This window comes from Pongo pygmaeus, chromosome 11, assembly GCF_028885625.2.
Source record: "Pongo pygmaeus isolate AG05252 chromosome 11, NHGRI_mPonPyg2-v2.0_pri, whole genome shotgun sequence".
Taxonomy (NCBI): Eukaryota; Metazoa; Chordata; class Mammalia; order Primates; family Hominidae; genus Pongo; species Pongo pygmaeus.
In genome coordinates, this window is record NC_072384.2 from 43,142,078 (window position 1) to 43,162,852 (window position 20,775).

General features: G+C 38.7%; 1 protein-coding gene across 1 annotated transcript in view; it reads left to right on the top strand.

Annotated features, from left to right (window-relative positions):
- ARHGAP15 (Rho GTPase activating protein 15) overlaps positions 1 to 20,107 on the top strand; it is a 644,804-nt gene extending 624,697 nt beyond the window's left edge. The window contains exon 14 of the mRNA XM_054477359.1: positions 19,046 to 20,107. Coding sequence (XP_054333334.1) covers positions 19,046 to 19,229 — 184 coding nt within the window. The 3' untranslated portion in view covers positions 19,230 to 20,107. The remainder of the gene's footprint in view (positions 1 to 19,045) is intronic.
- The last annotated feature ends 668 nt before the right edge of the window (positions 20,108 to 20,775 follow it).

A 20,775-nucleotide genomic window follows, 5' to 3' on the forward strand; every position in this document is an offset into this window, starting at 1 on the left:
TGAATGTAGAATTACTTTCAATAAAGATTTTATTTCAAGCTTGGATGATTTCCCCCAAAACATCGTGTCACTAAGGCAAAGTATATCATACAATATCCGATTTTTTTTCCCCCCTACAAGTCAGCTTTTGAGAGGGGGAAAAAAATACTCATTACAACTCAAGTACTCATCTCAGGTCAATTCACTGTAAAAAAAAAAAAAAAAAAAAAAAAAAAATCACATTTTAACATATCTACACTGATTAAAGATTTGCTGTGTTAAAGAAATCAGGGCGCTGTCAAAGAGAGCTTACCCTAAAGTCTGGAAATGTAAAAAGTAAGTACCACACTTGCTCCACTCCAGTCTGCATTCTCCCTGCAGTGGCCTCCAATCGAAGGGCAGGCAGGACAGATGAGTCCACCAGCTAGCACCCGGCTCCGAGGATATTTGTCTTTTTGCAAGTAAGGAACATTTAAAGGTCACATCTTCCAATAAGTATGAAATTGTTTCCAGGCTATATGAGAAATATGAATGGCCTGGTCATGATCACACGAAAATGATCTTCATTTCTCTGTGCATCCTTCTCTCTCTACTCCATTCTCTTCCTTCACGATACCACATTAAGTCAGCATGTTCAAGATAGGAGAACAGTAGGTAACAGTTCATTACTCTGTTTTGAATTCCCTTAAACGTTTCATTTAGTACTTGCGTACATTATTTCAGCCTTGGTGTCACATTGTTTAATTTATGCTTGGTTCATATAATCTTAAAAATAGCTTGTGTTACCTACCGAGTTTCACCCCTTACTAAAAGCACACAAATCATATGATTTAGCGCTAATGGGATAAGAGTAATTATTTTAACATTTAATAATCATAACACATTATATTTATATGTTTTAAATTCAAAATCCCTTTTATCTCTATTATTATATTTTATGATTAACATACAATGTTACAATAAGTATGTACAGGAAAGAGCACTCAGCATGGATAATAGTAGATAAAACTCTAGAGAGGCATGGAAAGGGCTAGAGTTGAGTCCCTGGTTCTTTGACTTTATTAGCACTGTGTAACCTTTGGACAGATCATTAACCAAGAAGTCCCTAACCCTGGCTGCACACCAGGCTCATCTGTGAAGCTTTTTAGAAACTCTGAGTCCCGGGTCTCAACCCTGAACTACCAAATCAGAATCTCTGTGCAATTCCTTTCCTTTATTAAAAGCCTGAGCCAGAGTGGAAAACCAGTGAGTTCTAATCTCCCTTTCCTTGTTTATAAAACAATTGACAGAAAGAAATGTAATCACGTATAATAAAAATTAATGTTTCTGGCTGGGCGTAGTGGCTCACACCTATAATCCCAGCACTTTGGGAGGCCGAGGTGGGCAGATCACCTGAGGTCAGGAGTTCGAGACCAGCCTGGCCAACATGGTGAAACCCCATCTCTACTAAAAATCCAAAGAACTAGTGGGACATGATGGCACATGCCTATAATCCCAGCCACTCAGGAGGCTGAGGCAAGAGAACTGCTTGAACCAGGGAGGCAGAGGTTGCAGTGAGCCGGGACAGTGCCACTGCACTCCAGCATAGGCAGCAAGAACATAAATCAGTCTCAAGAAAAAAGAAATGTTTCTCTAGCTTGCAAAGGGTTTTCACATACATTTTTAAATTTAATCTTCAAAACAAACTATGAGATCAGTTTTGCCATTAACTTCACTTTCTAAATGAAGAATCTGAGGCTCAGAGAACTGGTAGGGCCCATCTAAGATCACACAGTCAGTACCTATAGAACTAGCACTTAAGATTTTGAGCTTCCAGATCAAGAGCAATGGTTCTTTCCCTCCAGGTAGAAGAGAATCACATGCAGAGCTTTTAAAATGTACCCATGCCTAACTGCAAGCCATTTGCAACAGATTCTATGTGGATGGGTCCCAGAAGTTAATATGGTTTTGAATGTTCCACAGATGATATTAATATGCAGTCTGGATAGAGAATTTCTGCCCTAGAATGATCAGAACAAGTTTGGAAAATATAAAGTACTATACAGATATAGCGTGATGATTTTATCTCAGTTTTGCTGATAATTAAGCATGAATTCAAAGGGGGAGGGAAATGATGCGTGAACACAAGGCTGTTCAGATCTAGGCTCCACATTAGATTTCAGGTCTTCCCTTTCATGAACCAGCTCTATTTCTGTTGGAACTTCTCTGACTCCTGAGAGCTCATGGTTGCTGTCACAGGTTAGATTTAACATGGCACCAATTACCTATTAACACCAACAGAAGTAAAGATGGAGCAGCATGGGGTAGAAAGAGAAGTCAAACTATGACATTGGGCCGGACAAAGCCTGGCTACCCACAGAAGCTCTGGGGCATCCAGGGCCCATCACAGTTGTCTCCGGGAGGATGAAGATGGCTTGGCCTTGATACACTCACTGTGATCAGTCATTGGCCGTGGGCTGTCTCCAAGAGTCCCCTGGGGTGAGGTGGCTCTCTTCAGCTGAGGCAAACCCTGCAGGGGCTGACAGCTGAAGCTGCCTGCAGACTTGACACTTGGAAACTGGGCAGCAAGTCTTTCCTCAAAAGACCTGGGTAGCACATCAAGGGTCCAGCACAGTCCACCCTTTGTGGTGCTCGGAGTGTGTTCTTCATGTTCATTTGAGAAGCAGCTCCCCCAGGACTCTCAGGGAGAGAGGAGATCTTTGAAGGGGAAGCTTTAGAAGGATGAACTACAAGCTCTGCAGCTACAGCTGGACCTGAGCCCAGCTCATTGTCTCCATCTTCCACTCTCTATTCGAGACTCCCCTCATCCTCAACAATGGCCTCTGCTGGTCATGGTGGCTGCCCTAATGTAACATCCCAGACCCTCATCCATGACAAATCCAAGCTCCTGTATACCATGTCTTCTCAGACAAGAATTTCTGCCCTGTTAATGACCCATCACAACTGGGCAACAGAAAACTTGGAAGCCCTATGTGTATCATCTGGGTGCCATCCTGTCCCCCTGGTATAACAGCAACCTTGCCTCCTCCCTTTGATAACAGTTAATTATACCTGCCTAGATGTTGACTCTTTGCCTTGACTGCTGGTGCCTGGACCCAAGAAGCTCCACGTGGCCAGAAAGCAACAGTAGCTTAGAAGACAGTGATTTGATATATCATTCAAATACAATGATGTACAGAGAATAGCATCCTTCCTGACTGCCCATTTGTTTTGTTCCAGAGGATGCTATGTTCTAGAGACCGTCTCATAATTCTGTGAGTCAGGCCCCCTTGGCTACCCCTCAGCCCTGCCTCTTGTTATTAAAATTGCATCTACCTGGCTTCTAGTAATTAAGCCCCACCAGCTGGCCTCTATTACCAGTGTCTCAGCATCCCCATTACAATCAGTGAGCCTAGTTCTGTAATGGACTCTCCTATAGTCAACCCTCATTTACAGAGTAAAGGCCCCTATAATCACATACAACTTTTCTGTAGAATATCAATGATGCTTAGCAACAGCTCTTCAATTTCATTGACCTTGGAGTTACTATCCACAACCTCCCACTATTATTTCTAAATGCCTCATACTTTACATCAGCTAGTCTCCTCCACAGATCTAATGTCCTAATTCACCACCAGGGTGAGTTTTCACAATTGGGCTGCCACCTTGTGCCAGGACCCGCCTGCATTCCACCTGCCACCATCGATGAACTCCTCATTGCCAGTCAGGCTGCGAGTGACCCAGCTCCAAATCTCCATCTTATTGCTGGCTTTCTGGGACCACTCATAGAACTAATAATCATAGGTTCAGTTCTCCAGAAGGAGCCCCTGAAACAGAGTTTGGCATCCATGGCATTGTTAAAGGTTAACCCCTGTGGAAGGAAGGAGGTGGCAACAGGATTGGGCAGAGGAATAAGCTGAACTGAAGTGCAGACCCAAGAAAGCTTCAGCCAGACCCACAGGAAGCTCTGGGGCACATAGAGCCTGTCAAAGTTGTCCCACAGTGGGCAGAAATAGTCCAGCCTTTATACTGACTGACTGAGTAGGGGCCAGAGCAGTGGCTCACACCTGTAATCCCAGCACTTCAGGAGGCTGAGGCAGGAAGATCACCTGAGGCCAGGAGTTTGAGACCAGCCTGGGAAACATAGTGAGACACCATCTCTACAAAACAAAAAATTTTTTTTAATTAGCCAGGCATGGTGGTGCACACCTGTAGTCCTAGCTACTCAGCAGGTCGAGATGGGAAGATCGCTTGACCCCAGGAGTTAGAGGTTACAATGAGCTATGATTGTGCCACTGCACTCTAGCCTGGGTGACAGAGCAAGCTCTTGTCTCTTAAATACATACATACATACATACATACATACATACATACATACATAAAACATATGTTGACAGATCAGTCAGCGTCCTTGAGCAAGGAAACTTATTGCAATTGAGGCAAACCCTGAAGAAGAAGATAGCTGGCAGCCATCAGCTACCCCTGCAACTATGCAGGGAGTCCTTCCTTGAAAGGAAATCTAAGTGGCCCATCTCTGCAACCAAAGCAGCCACCATAATTATCAAATTGACAAATGTACGAATGGCCCCTTAACAGACTAAGGCCCTCTGTTATAAAGCTTAATATAATGCTTGATAGTGGTCCCTAAAAGAGGAGGCATTTCACGTAGAAATTCTTAGAACAGGTGATCACATTTCTACGTACCGGACGTTAGAATCATGAGTTAGCCCAGCATCCATATTTACAGGGACATATGCAGAAACTGGCACAATTCATTCCTTCACCGTAGTACAGATGATAAATTTATATGTGTAAATGCAAAATAAATTATTTTCTATCTTTGAGCAAAGTATTATATACATTTTGAAAAGGTTTATATTTCTGCAGATGCATCGAGCATTTTACTGAAAATAAAATTATATGGTCAAATTTTAGATGGCCAAAAAAAATGGCATCATTATCTTTAGCTTCAATCCAACCATAGTATAAAACAGATAAAAATTACTCTCTATTCTAAATTCCTCTCACCAGTTTTGTTCAAATTAGGTACATGTTGGAAACTCATTGTCAGATAATATATGGGAAGGAAAGACACACTGAACAATTACAGGCCCTTAAGTTCTCAAATAGTTGCGCTTTTTATTTTTGCCTTCATCTTCTTGTCCTCTCATACATTACACCAACTAGTCTCCTCCACAGATCTAATGTCCTAATTCACCATCAGGGTGAAATTTAGGTGTGCAAGAAATGTAATTATAGTGCCAACATTAAAATTAATTTATCTTTCAAGGCCCTATTCTTCTAAATGACTTGAATTTGGTCAGTTAAGACTGTCTTCCAGATTTTTTCTGGTGATGTTTTTAGTTCTGGAGGGCTATGTAGAGCCGAAGCATTTGGTGGAGGGGCAGAAAGGATATCCATTAATACAGCATTTCAACAAATACTTGTTGAGTACTTAATACCATGAGCCAAATACTAATCTTAGTCTATGGATACAGCACTAAGCAAAAACAGATAAAGTCCTTGTGCTTAAGGCATTTGTATTCTGCTGGAGAAAGATAATAAAGCAGATTAGCAGCAGAGAAAGTGTCTAGCTTTTCCCACCTCTGCAGGCTGGTCTTCATTCCCTTTTCATTTGCAGTCATCATCCCCAACTTCCAATTCCAGGTCTGGATCTCAGTCACTCTTCACAGAGTACTCTGTGAGCTATCTTTGGCCACCCTGCCTAGATATACAAGGCAGCAATTTCTACTTAACTGCTCCTGATATACTAGGTGTAGGCAGCCCTGGAATCCTGCCATACTACTAGGTCTTCCCCAAAGAGAAGAATACGGATCTGTCTGATTCTCAGGATCCTCAAGCCTTCTAACAGCCTGCACTCCCAGGGAACGGGATTAGGAAGGACCAGGGCCTGGGCCACTTACGTGGGACCTCATCAAAGTCTCACCTTTCCTTGACCTTCCCCTCCCCAAGTCCAGAAAAACTTTCTCTAGCTTGGCAGCAAAGTAGCGTGGCTCTTTATCTACCTTCCAATCTACCAATCAGGCCATCCATATTTTGGCTGCAGCTCGGAGGCCTTTGGCACTTAGGCTTTTGAAACTCAAAAACACGGTCCTTTGCAACTCAACTACCTTGCCTTGCAAAAATTAAAAGCACTTCTGCTTTTCTGCATCACCCCTGAACTGAGGGCACAGTGTTGCTGACTGAACCTTGGGGAAAGACCCAACATACGAGGAAGGGTAGAGAAGAAGCCTCAGTCATTATCTACTATCTCATCTTATCCCCAGATAATACTTTGACTCCCAGAATGCTCATTCTTTCATCATTAATCCGGCAACCCAAACCACACTTCAAAGATTGTTCAACCTTCCATCCGATACAGGAATCTCAAACATCCTGCCTGAATACTTCTCTTGATGGGGAACTCATAGCCTTTTTTTGGTATAAAATATTTAATATCTTTAATAGGTGCTCCCAGTGCTTTGCCAGTATATATGGGGGGGGGGGGGATCTATACCAAATATCAATAGTGGTAATATCTAAGTAGTAGAATTATGAGGTATTCTTATTTTATCTTTATCTGCATTTTCTAAATTTTCTATAGTATATGTAAATGCATTACTGTTTTGAAGCAGTCTTTTCTATTTTTACAACACTAATTCTTCATGCAAAGGTAAAATCCATCTCTGGGCCAATTCCAGTAACTGGATTACAAGAGGAAAGTTTATTCTTTGTTTCATGTCATGGCTTTTTGCATTGAGTCATCATGACTTCCCTAAATATTCTTTCCCCCCTGCTAACCAAACACCTTCGGTTCCTGTGCTCTTCCGTTTAGAAGCCACTCTCTGGGCACATTCACCTTAGTGCTCACTAATTTTACTGCGTCCCTCTTAAAGTCACTGCAGAAAGTGTCTAAAACTGGCCAGGTGTGGTGGCTCACACCTGTAATCCCAGCACTTTGGAGGGCCAGGCGGATTACCTGAGGTAGGGAGTTTGAGATCAGCCTGACCAACATGGTGAAACCCTGTCTAAAAATACAAAAATTAGCTGGGTGTGGTAGCGGGTGCCTGTAATCCCAGCTACTCGGGAGGCTAAGGCAGGAGAATTACTTGAACCCGGGAGGCGGAGGTTGCAGCGAGCCGAGATCTTGCCACTGCACTCCAGCCTGGGTAACAGAGTGAGATTCCATCTCAAAAAAAAACAAAAAACTCTAAAACTTATTTTTCCTCAGAAAGTAAAACTAAGCGCATACAAATTGAATGATGATACCCAAATTGCAACTGATTCTCCTTTGACTATTTTTCAGTCTTTTAAACAAGGAGACAATTTTCAAGAAAACTGCTAAAGATTTTATGTAGGTGCCCTCAATGAAAAGTACAGCGGCTCTTCTCTTCACCTATATAAAAAGGAAAAACAAAAGAGAAGTTGAGGAATACTCTGCATACTGAAAATATTCCTTTTACGTTTATCTAACATCACAAGGCAAATATTTAAGTACTATATACTCCACTAATAACTTATAATTAGGTGCATTCGTCTGCTTGGCTTAATTAATGCTGATCCATGCACAACACTCAAAGTTCTGTCTAAAATATTACTAGCACATACTAGTTTTTAAATAGCTATATTGGACAAATTCAGGTAGAAAATAATGAAAGTCTTATAATTTTTTTATTTCTAAAAGTACTCCCAACATAATATATTTGCTAGCCTTTCTCCCCTAAATGCAGAGCAATGCCTTCCCAGGATGTTGATATTATCAGTGGTTATTGGTATATCAGCAGAGCTCAGGGAATAAAAATTAAGAATTCTTTTACTGCTGAGACAGTTAAATGCAAATGGCTAAAACCATTTTAAAAGCATGAGGAAAAACACCTAAAAAAAACAATAACTGAAATAATCATTTTGCTAATAGGGCATTTCCATTTACAATGAGATATGAATGCTTTCAGAAGTTTTTAAATCTGTGTGAATATGGAAAAAAAAGGTAATACATGTTAATTTGGTTTTTCTTCCATCTGAACCACCCTTCTTATCTGTGCAGATATATCCTTGGACGTGAATTAGGTGATTAAAAAATCAAAATATGTCACCCAAGACTTCTTGTTGACTCTGACTCACTTTTTTCCCAAGTCTTCCTCAGGTCTCAGGCCTCTCCATTAAGAAGTCTCTTGATGTCAAACTCAAAATTCTTGGATCTTAGCTACTTGCAGAAAATACATTTATATCACAGAGTAATAAAGATCTGCATCTTAATCTGGGCTCTGCCACTTACTGCCTGTATGGCTTGGATCAAATTTTCAGTCTTTCTCAGGGTCATTTTGTTCATCTGAAAAAGTTCACCTGAAAATTTTCTCTTACTTCTAAACAAAAGAAAAAAAAATGGGAAGAGAAATATCCCAATATACAGTAAAGTTACAGTGATTTAAACAGCAGAGTACTGAATCAAAAGACACACAGACGCTGGGCACAGTGGCTCACGCCTGTAATCCCGACACTGTGGGAGGCTGAGACGGGCGGATCACTTTAGGTCAGGAGTTTGAGACCAGTCTGGCCAATATACGGAAACCCCGTCTCTACTAAAAATACAAAAAATCAGCCAGGCATGGTAACGTGTGACTGTAATCCCAGCTACTTGGGAGGCTGAGGCATGAGAATCGCTTCAACTTGGGAGGTGGAGGTTTCAGTGAGCCGAGACAATGCGACTGCATTCCAGCCTGAGTGACAGAGTGAGACTCTGTCTCAAAAAGAAAAAAATATATATATATACATACATACATACATAGAGATAATCAGCACAGTACCGTATACCAGGGTGTGTGGCTGACTGCAGGCAATCTGCACAAAAAAGGCAGTATCACAAATCAATGGAGAGCAGTGGTTTATTCAACAAATGTCATAGGGAAAATTAGCTGGTTTCCAGAAAAAAAGTAAATTTAGAGTACCATCAAATTTCACACAACAAAAATATTTACAATGAATTAGATGATACGCTTTTAAAAACTAAAATCATTTTTAAAAACAAGACTTTGATAATAGTTATGTGATCTCTTTAAATGGATGGATTTTATAATAATAAAAACAAAGATAAAATCCAAAAGAAATAGTACTAGATATGACTACATAAGAACCTAAGTAAATAAAATTAAGAAACACAAGAATTGGGAGAATGTATGTGCCACAAAAGTAATGAAAAGTTACTCTTAAGACATAAAGAAACTTAGAAATCTACATATGCAAGGATTTTATTATAGCATTGTGTGTAATAGCAAAGAATTAGAAGAAGCAACCTAAAAACCTACCAGCAGAGAAATGGTTAGATAAATTAAGGTATTTCCATACTATGAAATGTAACAACTTTTTTAAAAGAATGAGGTATTTTTATATGTACTGACTTGGAAACATGCCCGTGATATATAGTTAAGGGGGGAAAAGCAAATTATAGCACATTATGTATTTTTTATTTCAACTTTTTTAAAAAGGAAAAAAATTATATATTTATATATAATTGTGTGTGTGTGTATATATATATATAAAGATAGGTAGATGGATAGATGAGTAGAAAAACATCCAGAAGGAACACCCATCTGTTAATTATAGTTATGAAGGAATTTGACTAGGAAACAGGGGACGTTTTCACTTTTTACTTTTCAATACTTCTGATTAGTACTTTTTTTTTTTCCCCCCAAAAGACCATGTATTAGTTTTGTTGTACAAAATAAAATGGGTTAAACAAACAAACATAAAAGTATACACTCTAAATAGGAAAGAGGGTAGGAGATATTCACAGGAGAGAAAACACACATGGCTGCTTGTTTGCTTTATTAACTTCTTCCCCATTTCCTAAATCCAAAGAATCCTAAGTTCAAAGAATGACAGACTATTTTTCATGTATGGCAGTTATTTTTAAAAAGAATAATACCAAATTATAATACTGCTAACAGGACTAATAGGCCCTCCCACATGTTATAAGGAAAAAAGAGCCATAACTTGATAATCTGGCGCTGGTTCTCAAGATGTGGTTCCCAACCAGACCAGCAGTACTGTTACCACTTGGGAACTTGACAGGAATGCCGTTTATCAAGCCTCTCCCCAGACTTACTGAATCAGAAATCTGGAGGTGGAGCCCAGCAACCTGCCTTTTAATACCTTCCAAATTAACTTCATGAAGGGTAAAGTTTGAGAACCACTGATCGCATTGTTACATTTCTATTATGTTACACTAAGGCAGGGGTCTTCATCTGCAGCATTATTGCCATTTGGGGCTAGATAATTCTTTGTCATCAGAGCTGCCTGTGCATTACAAAATGTTTAGCAGCATCCTTTGCCTCTACGCATTAGACACCAGTAGCAATTTCCCACCCCACCTGCTCATGACAATCAAAACTGTCTCCAGATATTGCCGAATCTCTCATAGGTGGAGGGGTGGGGCTTGGGACAGGGTACAATATTGCTCCTAAATGGGGAACCACTGCCTAAAAAAATACTCCAAAGTGTGGAGGAAGAGTACATGGGAAGGTTTCATTTATATATCTCACTCATACCACGAAAGCATAGGGCACAATTCATTCTCTTCCATATAAGGTAACGATGAAGTGATATATATTACATATATAAGTCACAGGAATTATTCCTGTTAGAAGTGAAAAATGCCAGATACAGAATTATATAAAGTGCATTTTCTCAAAGTTGTATGTAGATACATTATACAAACATTTCTATCATCTCTAAATGCTAACAGTGTCATTCTCCTGCCCGAACCCCAAGAAATGATTTCTATCACCCTTAGAAATAAGTCCCAGATTTTTACCATGACCCCTAAGTCCCTCCGCAGCATTTCCTACCTCTTTCCTTTTGCTCCCCGGCCTCCAGCCAGACTATGCTCTGCATTCCTCACCACCAGGGTATTGTACCTACCATTCCCTGCCCAGAACATTCATTCCCTTAATATGTGCACCTCGACAGGACTCCGCTCAAGTCTCCCTTCCTTAGAGGGCGCTTCCCTGAGCGCTCCGTCTAATACATGTAGCACTTCTTACCACTCTCTGCTCATTAGTATTACCTGGGGGCTATTCAAAAATAAAGGCAGCCTGGCCTTGCCCAATATTAAATAAAAGAGAATCTCCGGGAATGGATTCCAGGCCATCAGGGTTTTTTTAAAGTTCCCTAGGGTCGGTGGAAGAACCATTACTTCTCTTTTTCTTAGCTCTTCTTGAAGTACTTCAGGGCCTGAAGTCACATTATATATTGCTTAGTGTATGGTTTGTCGTCTCTTTTCCCCACTAGATTGTAAGCTTCATCTGAGCAGGGATTTTGTCTGTTTTACTCGTTGCACTATCCCTAATATCCAGAATGGTTTCAAACACATAGTAGGTACGCAATAGATTTTTATGAACTAATAAATGGTTACATCGAGTTACCAGTGTTTATTATACTCTTCTAAACTTTTCAGATTTTCTCTAATAGAATGCGTTTATCATCAAAAAAAGAAATTAAAGCTGATTTTAAAATCTGCCTTTAAAATTTGTGATATATTTGAAGCACAGTGATTAGCACATAGAAGGTATTAATAGTAACGAAGAGTAACTACTGCAATTTTTCTTTTTGGTATTATCTACTATGTCAGGGTTTTGGTTCTGATATTCCATTTTATCTGTGGTTATCATCACCTTACAGAACACATATTCCAATTAGAAATAAATTATTAATTGAAGCCTGTGGGCCATTCATTTTTTTACTTTTTTAGTTCTCACATCTTATTAAATATTCTAAATATTGCTTTAGAGATACTTTAGAATATCACTATAATGCCCAATCAATAAAAATATAAAACAAGTGAATAATTGAAAATGTTTCAATCTTCTGCATTGAAATTCATGCAAAAAGGTTCAATAAATGCAAATAATCTGGCCATGTTAGCTGTCAATATTCAACTGCCATATAACGCTCCTTTGCTATAATGTACTTGAGAATTATATACACCTAACTGTAAAGCTAATTTTTTGCTTTTATTCAAAAGCAAAAAATGTCAGAATATAGCAATAGTTCCTATTTAGGATGATAGTTATTTTGGAAAATAAGAATGACATGATGTTTAGATATAAAATTGAAGACTTTTCAATTTGTTTAAGCCAATGGATATGTAAACTGGCATATAAAAAAATGGGTGGATTATCTTTGAGTGACCACCTTGAAACACACTAATGTTAAATGCAAAAACACTTGTGAATGCTCTCCTGCTTTTCCAATACTTGAGAATGTTTCTGGCATACAACTATAACTTTAAAGAAGAAGGTGGAATTTCTGCTAAGTCTTCAATCTTATAAAAAGGCCAGTGTCGATAGCAGTACAGTTTGTGCAAATTGAGGGTAGGCAAGCATATGGTTAGCATGGATCCCCCCCCAAAATAGTTATAGCACATAGGAAACATAAGTTGAGCATATTGAAAATTTATTCTATTTTTAACAGCCTCTCTTTAGTTAAGTGGTCAAAGTCACAATTAACATTTCACATGCAGTGGCTGAGCTATATTTTGCAAGCCAGGTGTGACCTGATGGCAGGAATACATTTACCACCACACTCTCCTTATTCCGTAAAACTATCCTAAAGTTGTGTGTGTTGGAAAATCTTGGCATTCCACAGATAGAGAGGGGAACATTTCTAATACACCTTTATAACTTGAGAGTTGTCCTCCAGGCAATTATGTGGCTTTCAACACACTTTGCAAGTCACTATAGTAACAGCAAAGCACAAACTTAAAAGAAAGTTCACATCCATAAATCTGTTTGGAGCTGAACTATTATTAAAGGCTTTGGTCTTCTTAATTCAGCATTAATTTTTAGTTGTATATTAAAGTTTTTTTCAGTTCAAGTCATTTGGCTGTGATTTTATGCGACTAAGAAATTTCTTTGAATTAGCAATTCAGCTCATTTTGGGAAAAACTTACCCAGCATAAGGCTTTTTTGAGAGGATTTCTTTTCCGGGGGTCCAACATCTGTAGCACTGGGTTATAAATTGTTTCTAACATAAACTTAAATTGATGGATCATTGTTCTTCCCATTTGGGCCTGACAAAAGGTAGCATTCACATTTCCTTTTTTTAATGCTGTAAACTGTGTATCACTTTTCAGCTCCTGCTAGAAAAATGAATTCTTACTCATTCTAAGAGTTTATAAACTTGAATTTTACTTAGTGGTATAAGAAATGCTTTTACTAGGAATACCTACAAAGTGCTATTTCATGAACAAATTCATAAAATCATATTTTTGTCAGGCTATTTAAAACTAAGCAGTATAAATAAATAGCCTTTCTCAAGAATTGCAGTTTGGGGCCTTTTTTTCTGTTAGTTAAGCATTCAGAGGCACTAAACTTTGAGCTCTTCATGTTGCGTAGAATCAGGTATCTTTGCTATGATTTCTTGGGAGTAAATTAATGATGAGTCAACATACATCAAGAGGAATTCCCAAATATTGACATAAGGTCTAAATATTTTTGGTCCTTCTTGCCCACTATCATGCTAGTGTTTCAACCACGTCTTTTCCTTACCTTTCTCATTCAGATTAGTTCTTTTGCCTTATGGCCTTTGTTTTGTCATAAAAGGGGAGTTTCTTTCATTTCTTTGCTAAAAACAGGTTAAATGGTAGCTCAAAATTTACAACACAGTCAAGGAATTTAAGGGCCTAATGAAACCTAAGACCTACCAGAACTAGCCAGATTGACCAGAATCCGACTTCTGAGTTAGCTGCTACAGAGCTGTGAAGCCAGGGTGGCATAGGAGGATAAAATTCCTAACATTTTCAGACTTGTATATGGTAGGTCCTTAGCAAAACACATGAGAGCAGCATTTCTTCATATACACTCTTCAGTGTTACACAAAAAAGAGAATCTATGTAAAAGATTCAAGTAATTTAGGGAGGACAGAAGTTAAAGATTGGCAAGGATTTTTTTTTTTCTGCAGGACTTTTCAGAGCCTTTATTATGCTTTTGTGCGTTGTGAATATCCAAGAAGAAAAAGAGGCACTCAATTTTCTCCAAAACTTCTTTTACTTTAGAATGCCATTTTCATGAAGCATATCAGAGAAATGGTGTTTTACAGAACCCACTTTATTGAAAGATATTGCCAAAACCATGGTAAAAATGTATATGGTTTCTGGATCAGATCCACCCCTCCAACAATACAACTCAACTAAAGCTCAAGCTACTTGAAGTACACCTGACTGTTTTTGAGAGTTTTCTATCTAAGATACTAAATTGAATTATATTATTCCATGCAAGGCTTTTATTTCTTCCAGCAGCCTATGTTTCTTTTCTACGTATGTTTTACTAGTTGAACCCTTCAGAAATAATCCCCTAGCTGGTCCCCACAGTAAGAGTGAAATGGTTTCTATTGATGTGAGGTTAAAAAAAAAAAAGAGAGAGAGAGATATTAATTAGATATAAAAAGATAAATATATAATAATATAATTTTGCAGGATAGTATTCTAACTATATTTGAAATTGTGGTTGATTCCCTCTGTGATCCTAAATCAACCACTTAACTAGTTAGGAGTCCAGCATGGTAGGGAATACGTAAGCTTCCATTTGAATCATGACATTTATAACAGCATTAATACATTTTCCCCGACATCCCCAGTTTGGGGGCCTTCTTTGCTGGAAATGTCTATCCTCGCATAATTTAAACTTTAATATGAGAATGTATTAATCAGTCAACATGAATTATACAGTTCAGTATTTGGCGACTTCTACCCCAAATTGATCTTTACCCTCACCTCTTCTAAAGACGGTGATTTCTTAACGCATGAACTACTGTTTGGTTGATATTTGGAAAATGAATTGCATATATATATGTATGTATACATATAAACATGTATATGTATATATTTATATACATATAAATTTTATGTATATATTTATATAGATTACATATACATACACACATATTTTGAAATAGTGAATAATCACGATAGCCTATGTTCTATATAATACTATATCTAACTTTCTTTCTTAATGACTCTTAATTTTTTTTAAAGTTACTACAAGTAACTTGATTTTCCCAACTCAGGAAAAAAATTTCAAGCTGCTGAAAAAATTTAACCTGCAATAATGCAAATATAACAGGAATACAAAACTGTGTGTTATTTTTTAAATTTATTTTAAAAATTTATTTTTTAAATGAGATTATTTAAAACATGCGTTTTATTAAAAGCAAATGGAAAACGTGCAGGGAAACGGACATAAAGCATACAGGTTTGAGGCAGAATGAATATTTCATATTTACACATGCATAAAAGCACAAAATGAACATTTTTCCACAGGAAATTTAGGTAATATGCATTCACAGAAATTCATTACAGGAGTCCCCCACGGTGGCCCAGTGGCTAAGATAGAGAAGTCTTCTCCCAAGGGAGACTCAGACATGCAGGCATATGGCTTTCCCCAAGGAGGTACTCAGACACGCAGCTCTAGCCTCCAACTCTTCCTTCTATAACTGTATCTTCAATCCTCTATTTTTACATAATATCTTTCCCCTTTCAAACTTCCTTGGTTCACTCCCCCACATTTGGCCCCGCTCTGGTTTCTAAGACCGGGTCTTTTGCCGAGCAGGGAAAATAAAAAGAATGCTGCAGAAATAGTAAATAGTCTAGCCCCGTTTCAGTTTTCTTGCTCTCCCTTCAAGGCCTGAGTCCCCCTCGAGAGCTGAGTTACTCCTCCACCCATCCGAGCTCCTCCAAAGCTATAGACCCCTTCCAGCTTCCACTCCCATAACCTCAGACTGTCCCTCCGCTAATGAGCTCTTTCATCTCCCTTGATTTTTAGCCTCACCTTTGTGGGTCTCTCAGTTTTGGCTCCCAGATACCTTAATCTCACTGTCTCTGCACCAACTAAAATTATAGCCATAATTAAATAGGTAACTGTATCTTCAATCCTGTCCATTTTTACATCATCTGTTGCCCTTTCAGATTTCCTGGACTCCAAGTCCTGATGTTCTTCTACTACCCTGTGGGCCAAGATGCCCCATTCACCTTTGTACCTTCAATACAGTCTTGCTTTTGCTTCTACCTTTTCCATGGCCGATGACCTCTGAGCCCTGTTCTCTGCTATTAGACATTTGCTACCAGTGGGTAAAGTTATTAAAACAACTTTTACCTAATAAGTACTCAATTGATTATTTATGTTATCTATCTCCATATTTACTTCTAAAATGTGTGTGTGTGTGTGTGTGTGTGTGTGTGTGTGGTGAAATTAATGAAGGAGTTCGCATCATAAAAAGGTATTAATTCAAAACCAAAAGGGAAAAACCTGCATTGCCTGTATTGTGAATCTGACTAATGGCTTTTATAATATGCATATCTGGGAGAGGCTCAGGAGAGATCTTACACTGAGGTAGATGGGCATGTTAAAGAGAAGCAAAGGTCCATTCCACTTGCCCTCTACAGACAGGAGGATGCTTAATTCACTCAGCAGGATTTTGGCAAATGAAATAGCAAAGTGGCATAGCTTCTTATATTCCAAAAGAAACTTTAAATTTGAAGTCTCAGATAACTCACACTCTAAAAATATGAGGATCCCTTCCAGAAATGTAGCCATGCCAACAGTGCTCACAGGTACAAATGCTGTCTGTTTAAAGCAGAAGAAAAGGGAAAATGGGAAGCAGAATATCCTGAATATTCAGTCTAAATTTGAGTCATTTTGCCCACAAGAAATCTACTATCACCAGGCTGTCCATTACAATTCTAAGAGTGAAAGACGAAAATTCAGACCTTCTTATGATGGCTCGTATAGTCAGGTGGAAGGTGGCAGAGTGAAAAGCCGGCCCAGTTACTAGGGCCAGGAGTCATTACAGACACTGACAGTGATGCTTCCACAGGTACTGGACCCAGACTGCCTGGGCTTAAACATCAGCTCGTGTGACACTGGCTGTCACACCACTCTATGCCTCAGTCTTCTCATTTGTTGAACAAGCTTAATAGAAGCTACTTCATGGGATTGTTATGATGATGAAATGAGACAACAAAATTGCTTAGAACAGTAGTTGATTATTATTAATATTGGTCAGGTCAAATATGCTTTGCTGGCCACAGTATGTGCCATGAGCTTGCTTGGTGGTGGGCAAGTACCAGGCAGTACACATGTGGCTTAGGCCCTGCTCAATCTCTTTCAAGAGATGGATGGCATGGCCTCTTGATCACAAAAGTTGTTCTTCAGAGATTCAGGTTTGTGAAGGGAAAAAAAAAAAATGCAGCAGTCCCCCTTATCTGTGGTTTCACTTTCCATGGTTTCAGTTATCCAAAGTCAACCACAGTCTGAAAGTATGAAATGGAAAATTCCAGAAATATGCAATTAATAAGTGGCACAGCATTCTGAGTAGCATGATGAGTTCTCCCACCCGGGATGTAACTCCTCCCTTTGTCCAGAGTCTCCAAGCTGTCTCCTCTGGTGCCATTATTCAGACAGTAGCCCTCCCAGTTATCAGATCAATGTTGTGGCATCACAGTGCTTGTGTTTGAGGATTCCTTATTTTACTTCACAATGGCCCCCAACGTGCAAGAGTAGGTGATGCTGGCAATTCACACATGCCAAAGAGAAGCCGTGATGTGCTTCCATTCAGTGGAAAGGTGGAAGGTCTCAACTTAATAAGGAAAGAATAAAAATTGTATGCTGAGGTTGCTATGATTTATGTTAAGAATGAATCTTCCATCTGTGAAATTGTCAAGTAGGAAAAATAAATTTGTGCTAGTTTTGCTGTTGCACCTCAGACTGCAAAAGTTATGGCCACAGTGCATGATGAGTGCTGAGTTAAGATGGAAAAGGCATTACATCTGCGGATGGAAGAGAAACATGTTCCAATAGATGGCAATCCGGTTTAGTACTATCCAAGGTCTCAGGCATCCACTGGCGGCGGGATGGGGTTCCTGGAGCATATCTATCCCCCAAAGATAAGCAGGGACTACTATAATACCAGTCTTTCTGCCACCTGTGATTCAGAGATACGTAGGCCCACTTAGGCCAAACAAAGAGAGGCCTCTAAAGTCCAACCACCTCAACAATGTTCCACACTGAGCTCTGAAGCCAGAGACCCCACTGTCTTGTAAAAAAAGTGTTCCTTTGCTTTGCTTTATTTTCTACACTCTTATTTCCCTGGGGTTTGGATGTCTGGTAGAATGAAGAGTTTGATATTTCTTAGCACTCTGTCTTTCCATATGCTTTCCTTATTTCCTTATCACTAAAACCCCACTCTTCTGAATTTTAATATAAAATCAAGTAGGCTTCAGCTGTCAGAATAGCATTACTTTTTTAATTATCAGTTTCTAGGATGGGGCTTTATTTTCTTTTTAGGAGTCCTGTGTTGGAACAGGCAAGTCATTACCATTAATAAAACCAAATCCTAGTGTTTCATTGGTATTCCAGCTCTCCATAGGGTCCTCACACAAGCAAATACATATTTGATTCCAATGGGGCTCTTTTCCTGTGCAAATGCTACAGGATTCTGCATTTTATTGTGGCATTAAGCTAAATTGGCTGTCCAAATGAATGGAGACACTTAGAATTTTACCATATACCAAACTGTCTCAGAGCTTATCTCCTCTACAAAACATATTCCAGTTAGCATTTGCCAGGAGTACTTTACTCAATGCTAATCACGAAAACTTGATTTTTTTCAGCCTGTTAATTGTGCAGACATCGTTCTGGTTATTTCGTTTGGGTTCTTATATATATATATATATATTTTTTGCATGCCTCTCACCTGTTTCCTCAATTGTCTCTAAGCATTTTAAAGGCTGAATCTTGTTAATTTCACAGTCATTTTTGTTGTTTAATATATTTACTCATTCATTTCACAAATATTTGTTGAGTACCCACAATGCTCAGGTATTGTGGGGGTAAAAAGTTGGAGAAGACAATGTATCCTTTCCCCAAAACTCATAGGTTCTGCTTCCATACAGTAAAGTATGTAGGGTAGAAGATTAAATAATGTTATAATGCAGTTACTTTTCCTGAAATGAGAAACCTTTTTTAATCATTCCAAAGTAGCCACAACTTCACTTCAAACTCCAGTGAAATTATTTTTTTTCTCTCTCTCTCCACAGGATAGTGGCCAAAGCCTCCAAGAACCTCATGTCCACGCAAAGCTTGGGGATTGTATTTGGACCCACCCTTCTGCGAGCTGAAAACGAAACAGGAAACATGGCAATCCACATGGTCTACCAGAACCAGATAGCTGAGCTCATGCTGAGCGAGTACAGTAAGATCTTCGGCTCAGAGGAAGACTGACAGAAAAGACAAGCTACTGAATACGTTCACATCTGTCTTGATGCCTAATATTTTTACATTTCTGCAAACATATTTCTGAAATATTTTTTCCCTTTCAAGCGACAGATGCCTCATTTTGTGAAAACTTAATGATGATTTTGTGTTTAAGTTCCAAACATTTGAATAAAATAATTGACAATATTTGCCTATATGTGTTCTACATTAACCCCTTTGGTGCTATGCCTTCTAGCACTTCTAGGAGCACATCATGCATGCCTCATGCTATTAAATAATATGCAAAGAATAGCACATATTCAAAAAATGGCCTTAATGCTGCTCCAGGGAATTGGGTGTGTGGTTGTGTATGTGGAGATGTGAGTGAGTGTGGTTGGGAGTAGGGGTGCATGTGCACACATGTGCTTTCCCAAGATCCAGGCTGCCTTAAGCATGACTCCATACTGTTACTTGGACATGGATAGAACACAAAGAGGTAGGAAGGCAGAAGCTATTAATTTGTAAATAGAATGAAGGAGATCAGGTTCACAACCAAAACAGATATATTTCATCTTTCCAGAACATTTTTGTATATATAAATATAGTCCAGCTATTTTCAATGCTATACTTTGAAATTTATAAATATAACATGTTGAATGGCAATTTTTCTCAAGAAAAATGACAGTTCAAAGCATTTGCCATTGAATTTTTTTATAAATACAAATGTAGTCCCATAAACACACTATCTTATAAATTAAAAGCAAAATTAGTGCCCTGCAATTTTGATCTTTATATTACACAGGAATTGCATGACTGCTCATTTTTAATGCTAACATCCATTTTGAATCTTCATCAAACTGTATATCTTCCTTTTCCCTGGCTATGTCATTTTATGTAGAATTTTTATTATGCTTCTGAGGATGCTTTATTGGTGAATTACATTAAATCCATCTAGAAAGAACTTTTTTTAAAGCCTTTTTTTTCATATGCCCTAAGGATTACTTGACTAGACTTAGATTGCTTTATCCATTTGATGGTTAGTTTCAGTTGTCATGGATAAACAAAAGGGTAACTGTCTAGAATATATCAAACATTGTTTTATTTTGAAAAGTATGTTCTAGTTGAACACATCTCATACCGGTTTTATGAAAGTATTCTGCTGATAAAAGTGTAGACTTACGTTTGACAGCTTTTTAATCAAATTCAAACGGAATAAATAAAACTAATCCAGTGTGATCAAGAGTAAGTCTAGTTATCGATTTGTTCATAAAATGAAAAATAAAGCATGTAAATAAAACGGGTGAAGCACAGATCCAGAGCAAACACTTAGGGCAATAATGAGCTCCGCGGCATAGGCTGTCTGTCTAGATGGGGTATTCAGGAGACAGGGAGAGTCTGCTCATGAGATAGCCAGATGTGCAGGCAGCTCCAACATCCACGGAGCTGCCTGAGGAAGCAGAGGACTCCCTTGTCCCTCTCGAATGTCTTCATTTTAGCAATGGCGCCAGTAAGTAGGCTTGTAGCCAAGAACAGAGAAGCTGCCACAATAAGTGCGGAAGTGCAGTTTCATCCA